At 49.6% G+C, this 8,108-nt stretch overlaps 1 protein-coding gene across 1 annotated transcript; it reads right to left on the bottom strand.

The window, feature by feature from the left end:
• On the bottom strand, window positions 274-5,223 carry LOC8067406 (auxin response factor 22). Its single transcript, XM_002467023.2, has 4 exons — window positions 4,732-5,223; window positions 3,439-4,595; window positions 890-1,773; window positions 274-781 (listed from the first exon to the last, which is right to left on the bottom strand). The coding sequence occupies exons 2-4, from the start codon at window positions 4,525-4,527 to the stop codon at window positions 685-687; spliced, it is 2,070 nt and encodes a 689-aa protein (XP_002467068.1). The 5' UTR covers window positions 4,528-4,595; window positions 4,732-5,223; the 3' UTR covers window positions 274-684.

The raw sequence follows: 8,108 nt of genomic DNA on the forward strand, positions 1-8,108 counted from the left end.
TCGTGCTGCCTGACCTTAGGCCTCGTGCAGCTATCGGCACTGCATCGCCATCGCTGCCCGTACGATCGATTCAGGCTACGCGTAGCAAATAAGGGACTCCACTACTGCATTTCCATGTTCCACCCCCGTGTAAAACACGTGAAGGATCCAGTCCTTAAAACGACAAGCGCATGGCACAATGCACCGGAGCATCCTCTGCGATCTGCATGCATGCTTCACAATTCAGGCCAACTCTATGTCTGGTGATTCTCAGATAACCAACCACAGGTATGGTGATTTTCAAGCTGATGAAATAAACATAACCACCATAAGTTTAACATACAGAGGCAAGTGCTATCAAACTGCAGCAGCAGATACAAACATTTTAACTAAATCGACAATGACAACTGGATTGCCATGGCACTGGCATTCCTTAGCACAACTCGAACTTTATTCCAAGCTAATAATTCGTCAAAGAGGTTATTTATCAACTTCGACCAAGCACAACACAACTGATCACGACAGAGTTCTAACGACCCAAGTCACGACTGATGAAGATCCGTACACCAAGGTTTTCCACATGACCAGAAAACATCGAGATTCTGCTTCACGGCAGACAAACACAAATGCAAACACAGCAGTTACTTCGCTCTAAGCTCAGTCTTCTCACAAGCTTCAGATTGCCTTATTGAACCAGTCATGCAATCAAGCCCGCTCCATCATGTATTCGATGAGAGGTTTCTGCAGTCTCCCCTCGGTGCTCTCTATTATGGTGAGCCTCCGTGCTACTTTCATGAAGTCACTGTCACACACACACACAATATATAGTTTAAATGTACTAGTATATACTAGTATACACTTATTATTATACAAGGTCAATAAAAGCTGATGACATTAAGGAAACACTCACCTGAATGGCTCTTCACCAGTATGCTTGACAGCACCAGCAGCATCACGGTAACAAAGGTGGCTCATTATTTCTGCCTTCTCAATTCCAAACATGTCAGCTAACTGACCGTACAGCTCTTCGTATGAACCAAAGACAGACAAGTCAATGGTGCGACCAACATCCTCTGATTCCATAAATACCTTGCAGTGCCCGGCTTCTAACCCAAGCTCAGAAGCCTCGTGACCTTGGGATGAGAAACCGATGCAAATCGATGAACCAGAACCATCAGATACATTTCCTGTCTTCTGAACATTGCCATCAGAAGAACTGTTCCCAGTAACCTCAGGGGAGAATGTTTCCCTTGATCCTCTAGAATTCATCTGCTGCTCAGTAAGGATCGGCTTGCCAAACAGCATTATATGGGGTTTCTTTCTGTCATCAGATTTCTCTGTGGCCTGTGGTGTGCCAATTGTCAACAAGCAAGAGACACTCTCATTGACTGGTGCACTGCTGATCACAAAACCCTTGGATATATGGGATGGCGGAGTGATAGCATCAAACCGGTTAAAACCGCCGCCTTGGAACAGACCGAGGTGCAGCTTGCTAAGCTGGTGGTCTGTTAGGGGTAAACCAAATTGAGCATGCCTGGCTCCCTGTATGCCTGCAGGAGCAATGTCCGAGAAACAGCGAAGAGCGCTGTTGCTTGGACCAAGTGGGTTGCCGTGGAAAATTGGATTCAACAGCTGACCGTCAAATGGAAAGTCTGGATGTTGGGGCATCCGCAACTTCTTTCTAGGTGGAGAAAATGGTCCCAGGTGAATGGGTGGAATACTTGATACAATCTCCACAAGCCATGGATTGACACATTTCACATTCTGCAGCAAGTCAGGTTCATCCCATGTCACCTGCAATAAATTGGCAACTATGTGAAGTGGCAAAAAGACAATGTGCTGATGCTTGCAGAGCTAATAAGGACAAAGGAAGCATCATCTAACAATAAATTGTCTACCAATTTCACAAGTAAATTCTTTTAGTGTTCAAAAATAAATTCTTTCTGCATCTGCTATAATTGATAACATCAGACAAGACAAGCTGGCGAGCTTCAAATGACTCACTTAACACTGCTAGTAAGACACCTACATTTGTATTCCTGCATTGCCTGTCAAGCTATGTACCAAGGCAATTCCAAGAAACAAAAACATGCTAGGGTAAGGACAGATGAAGACCAGGTAGCACATTAAAGTTAAACTAATGCTAGATCAATATTATCGTTGGTACCTCAATCTCTATCTCTAAGGTACGGATGTACAATGCTATGCTGCAATTAAAGATCAGGTAGCAATCTTATAAGGGCATTGATCATATAGGGAAATTTAAGGTACTGATGACATAAACTTGGAAGAAAAGGACCAATTGATTCAGGAGTCCAGGACCGAGAGACCTATACATAAATGGATGTTTTGTTGGAATATGTGAATGTTAATCAGTTCACTCTCCACATTTCAATTTTAGCTAGACACATATAAAGCAGATCAAGTTTGTAAGGGAGATTCATATGTATCAAACAAAACCTTCAATGTTCCCTAATGCCTCCTGATGCTAACAAAACAATGTTGGGGCTTGCTGTGCCCCCAAATAACTGCAAGCTGTTCATTTAATTAGATCGGATGGTTAAAATGATCTATTACTTTCTAGGAGGTGATATGTAAAATATATATTTATTTAACTTTTAATTTTATAAATATGATAACCAAGGAAAGTTTTAGATAGAAAGATCTTTCTTTAGCCCTAATTGATATGTGCATGATCTATTGGATTGGTAAAATCTTTTTATTTTTACATAGCTACATAGCTAAAAGATGCTGCAAACTGAATCTGTCACCTATGATGATAGGATACATGGAGATGAGAAACAATGCTGTAGAAGATGACAACAGTGATCTCAGTGACCATTGACCAGAAGAGACTGACAAAACATACTAAAAATTCAAAAACTATACGTTCCAGAAGAGAAAGTAACTGAATCAAACAGATGATATAGTTCATTATAGCTATAGGTAAAGTAGTACACTTGTGTTTTCTAAGCTGTTCTTTATGGTTAGACCTGTACAAACCTTGTTCCTGTCCTAGTCTAACACAACTAGAGATGTGGCTTTTTGCCCATCTAAGTATTCTCTCCCAATAATTCCTCAGATGCCCAATTCATAATTGAATTTTTGTCTAGTAATTTAAAGGTTTCCAGATGCTTCATGTGGGCTACAAACGGTTGAGCACCAAGCACCATGCACTCTGTGCTGGTCATCTTTTAGGTGCACCTTCTAGTGTGAACCAGAGCACCTCAAGCAAACATCATGTTGAAGCAATTTATGCATATTCCATATTAACATCGAACCAATAGTTCCATAGCAGCAGTTAATTTCACAGAGCATGAAACACTCATAGTCTCATAGATACCAGAAACACAACACTGTTAACCCCAAACAGGAAGGAAGTTAAAAATAGCATGCATCAGTTCATAATGCAGTATGGCATATAATAAGTATGGGAGGAAAAATGGGATCAAGCAAAACCTGAAGAAGCCTCCACGGTGAATTTGGCCATCTGATTGGGTCGGCAACCTGAGCAGAAGCTATGGTCCCCATAAACCAGCTGATCCTTGATGAATCCTCTGTCTCAAATGCCATCTTGAACCTCATCCCGGGGCACCACTGGTTCCTCATCGCGTTCTGCACCGATGCTGCCTTGACAACAAACTCCGGTGTGCTAGCTCTCGGGTAGTACACCACCTCAAATGGTTGGCCGCTGGCCGCAAGGCTTGCGGCCTCAACAACATCCGTGATCTTGACCTTCCCCCTGCCTCTCATGTACCCACCAGGACCCTTGATCATCTTACCCTCCTCATCCTTCAAGAAGGCCGACAGGGCCCCATACCCCGGGGCGTTCCAGCCAGACATGCACTCCATGCCACCACAGGACACCCGCTTGGCACGGCGTATCCCGACGCACAGCTCGCCATGCTCGGTGCGCAGGAAGACGATGGAGTCCCCGGCGACGAGCTTCTTCTGGTTGACGAAGGTGCTCCATCCCGTGGTGAGCAAATGCCGGCGCGGCGTGCCCCGGTAAATGTGTCGGAACTTCCAGACCTCCCCGTGCACGTCCTTGGCGAGCACCGTCTGTACGGGCGGGTCGGCCCGGTAGTCGAGCTTGGGGAAGATGGTCTCGGCGCAGTAGCGCGGCACGGAGAAGCCGCCGCCGTTGTTGGCGTCGGACTGCGTGAGCGTCTTGGCGAAGGAGGACAGCTTCTCCCGGGCGTCCGCGGGGTCGACGCCGACGCCGCCGACGCCGAGGCCGAACTCGTCGGGCTCTCGGAACTCCACCTCGCCGGGCGCGAGCGGCACCAGGCGGATCTTGGCGAAGACCTCGTCGGTCTCCGGATCGGCCAGGAAGCGCACCCCGGTGACGGCGCAGAGCACGAGCGGCGGGAGCGGCCGCGCCCCGGCGGCGAGGTCGGCGGCGCCGCCGGCGTGCGCGTGCTCCGCGTGGCCCTGCGGGAAGTAGTAGACACGGGAGCGCACGGGGGGCATCTGCACCATGCCGCCGGCGCACGCGTGCCACAGCTGCGGGTCAAGGCACCTCTCCTCCTCGCGCGCCTCCTTCATGGTCGTCGACTCGCCGTCGTCTTCCTCCTCCACCGCCACCAAATGCGATCACTGTCCGGCAGAGCAACCTGCCACGTCCCCCGTTATTCATTCATTCATTCATTCACACACGAACCCACCCAAAGTACCAAACCACCCCACGCAACCCACGAAACGAAACGAAACGAAAAGCAAGCAATTGGAACGGAACGGAGCGATAGATACCTCCTCCACGAACGCCCAAGGGTTCCAACTGGCAGATCATGGGGGCGCGCCGGAACCGCTACTCCGGAAGAAGAGACGTTGGCAACCGGGCGAAGCGGATGAGCAATCTACATCAGGGCCGGCATCGGCCCGGGCAACGACTCTGTCCGCCGAGGACAACCTCCCTCCCCAAAGCTTGCTGCTTCGGTTGCCCGAGCCCCAGGAGACGACGAAATCTCGACGGCGGCGAGGTGGAGAGAGAGAGAGAGAGAGAGAGAGAGAAAGAAAGAGGCTGACGGTGGTGGTGGCGCGCGCTAGCGCTGCTACAGCGGCACACACACACAAACAGTGGGCTGGAATTATGGCGAGGGACGGCCTCGGACGACGCCAGTCTCTCTCTCCTTGTTGGTGATGAGTGCCGCTCGCCCCGCCCCGCCCCGCTGCAGCTGCAGTAGCACGCAGCACCACAGCCAGCCCAGTGGAAGCGCGGCCCCCCACCGGATCCGCCGCGCCCGAGCGAACAGCGAACAGCAGACGAGACAGAACGATTACCTACTCCCACCACCACCACCACCGGGGGGAGGGCATGACGCGCGGGCCCCCCCTGGGCCCGCCTGCCGGGGAGGCGGATTTTCTGCTGTCGGTGGGGGTGTGGTGTGGTGGGGGTGCGGCCCGCCGGGCAACGCGCGGTGGTGAATGGTGATGATCCCGTTCCGTTTTTGCCGGTTCGTTCTGAGATCGTGTCCTGTTTGAATTCATGCCGAGATTTTTTGAATTCCATCTCGAGATGATCGATCATCCACTACCAGTCCAACAGCCTCTCCTGGTTTATCTCAACTGACCCACAGATTATTCGTAACGGGGACACAACGTGCTACTACTAATAGTCATGTTTGCTTTCTTTTTTTTTTAATTAATTAATTAATTAATTAATTATTAGATGATCTACTGGAAATAACGTTTATATTTTACGGCCAGCAACAGATGGGGACGCCCAGTGCATGATGCCAAAGTTGCTGCGACGGGACTCCAGCTGGACTGATGAAGAACGCTGCTCGCCCTTGCGTAGAAAGCTCACGCATTTGTGTTGTGTGGTCACCTGAACAAGCAAACCATGGACTGGAAATGGACCGGATCATCATGTGGAATGTCCATTCGATCTATCTCAGACCGAGGCGAGAGCATGCATCGTGAACCGACGCCCCGATCTTGAGCGTACGGCACGCCATTTCCACCGGCGCAGGAACCGACGCCCCGATCATGAGAGGTCATGGGCCAGGGCGGTCTGGCTCACATTTGTAGACACGGTTGCATGCGGCGATTGAATACGAGGGGTGGAACTGGAACGTGTGTTCTGTCTTTGACAAATAGCACAGGGGAGGGAGGAGGTCCAGCACTGCCCCAGACCATCATGTTCATTTGACAGACAGGAGGTCAAATTTGGACTGCGTAACTAACTTCACCAGAAAAAAATCACATCGGAGGCTCGCGAATGTTTGTTTGAGGTTAACGCGCGGGACCGAGAATAGTTTCGGTCGTAGAAAACGGCGGTTGCTGGTGCGGTAAAACAAGGTCTTCCCGAAAAATTTTGCAAAATTTTTCAGATTCTTCGTCACATCGAATCTTTAGACGTATGCATGAAGTATTAAATATAGATAAAAATAAAAACTAATTGCACAGTTTGGTCGGAATTGACGAGACGAATCTTTTGAGCCTAGTTAGTCTATAATTGAACAATATTTGTCAAATACAAACGAAAGTGTCACTATTTCTATTTTACAAAAAAAATTTGAAAGTAAACAAGGCCCAAACTGGAAGCGTCCGCATCATCATCAAGAGAAGAAAGAGATCCCATCGCGTCGTGGTTGCGTGTCGTCGTCGGATTTCAGCTGCGACTGCGAGCGGAGCCGACGGCACGGGGTCGGGGTGATGTGATGATGCGATGCTCGGGAACGCCGTGCGCCGCGCACCCAGGCCACTCGTACGTGTTGTGTCGATGACGGCCCTGTCCCGCTGCGCCTGCGTGCGTGTGCGCGGTCCGGTGTGCCGCTGAAGGCTATGCTCTCAGCGAGCGATCACCAAACCAGCCAGAGGATTGAGGCCCGTTTTTACAAAACATTTTTTTTATCAATATACTATATAATAGCTTCCACGGTACTCATTCTTTCCCAAAATTAATGCACACACATTTTTCTAAAATCAAATCAATTTCAAATTTAATTATTTTTATAAAAAAATAATGCAGGCATTATATACTAAAGTGGGTGTCGGTGTTTTCCCCACGGGGGGTCACACCAACGAGTAAATTTGTATGTGTGTTCCCTTTCCCAGATGGTGATGCAAGAAGACACTGAGATTTATCCTGGTTCGGGCAAAAGAAGGCCCTACGTCCAGCGGGGGGGAGGGGAGAGTTTGTATTATCTTGCACCTAAGTGCTTGTACAGGGGTGAATACAAGTGCCGTATGAAGTGTGGAGCTCTACTACGTGTGAGCGTGGTGTCGGCTGCCGTTCTATTCCTGAGTCCCTCCTTTTATAGTTCCAAGGAGATACCCAGGGTACATGTATAGGCGTCAGAATAGGAGTCGATAGCAGCATGGAGCGCTGACCTACTCGAGGCTTCCGTACCGGCGTGGCCTCGAGCCGTCCCGTCTTGGTAGCCTGGCGATGATTACGCGTGCCCTGTTATCCTGCTCTGCGCCCCGTCTTGGATTGGTTTACCGGATGTACGCTCGTACGACCCGACGGCAAACCCGGCGGAGTGGTTGGGATGTAGTCAGTCGACGCCCAATTCGTCCCCTGGAAGGATCCCTGTCTGGTCGAGGTTCGGATGCCGTACATCGTGCTGATATCTGGAGCGCTGACTTCAGATGTCTCGAGGGGGTCCCGACTAGACGTTCCATCCTCGTTTCCCGCGTTCTGACACGTCCAGGGTCGTCTGGTGGGAAGGCTGCAAAAAGAACGATAGGACAGATGCTTGTTCCCTTATCACGTCTCCCGTGACCCGTGTGTTAGATGGGGAAGCGTCAGGTGCATTAAATGCCCTGGCTCTCGTGCGCGCGTCAGGCGGCGGACAGTGTCCTTGCGCTCGACGCCTCTTGATTCGCTCGAGCCTGCTTCCGTATTCGACGGCAGTTGGCGCTCGAGCCCTGATCGATTCGCTCGACGCTACTTCCGTCTTCGAGGCCGCGGCCGTCGATGGTTGCGCGTATGTATGGACGGAGCGTCGAATCGAAGATCTAGTCTTATGTACGGATGGTGTCGTTACATGTATTGGTGAGAGTACCCCTTGTTGATACCCTCGACAGTGGGTTTAGTATGAAAAAATGTTGCATGATTAATCAATAATATCTATTTAATATCATAATCCCTATGTTTTTAAGTGTCACATTTAGTTTGT

Source organism: Sorghum bicolor, chromosome 1 (genome assembly GCF_000003195.3).
Source record: "Sorghum bicolor cultivar BTx623 chromosome 1, Sorghum_bicolor_NCBIv3, whole genome shotgun sequence".
Lineage (NCBI taxonomy): Eukaryota > Viridiplantae > Streptophyta > Magnoliopsida > Poales > Poaceae > Sorghum > Sorghum bicolor.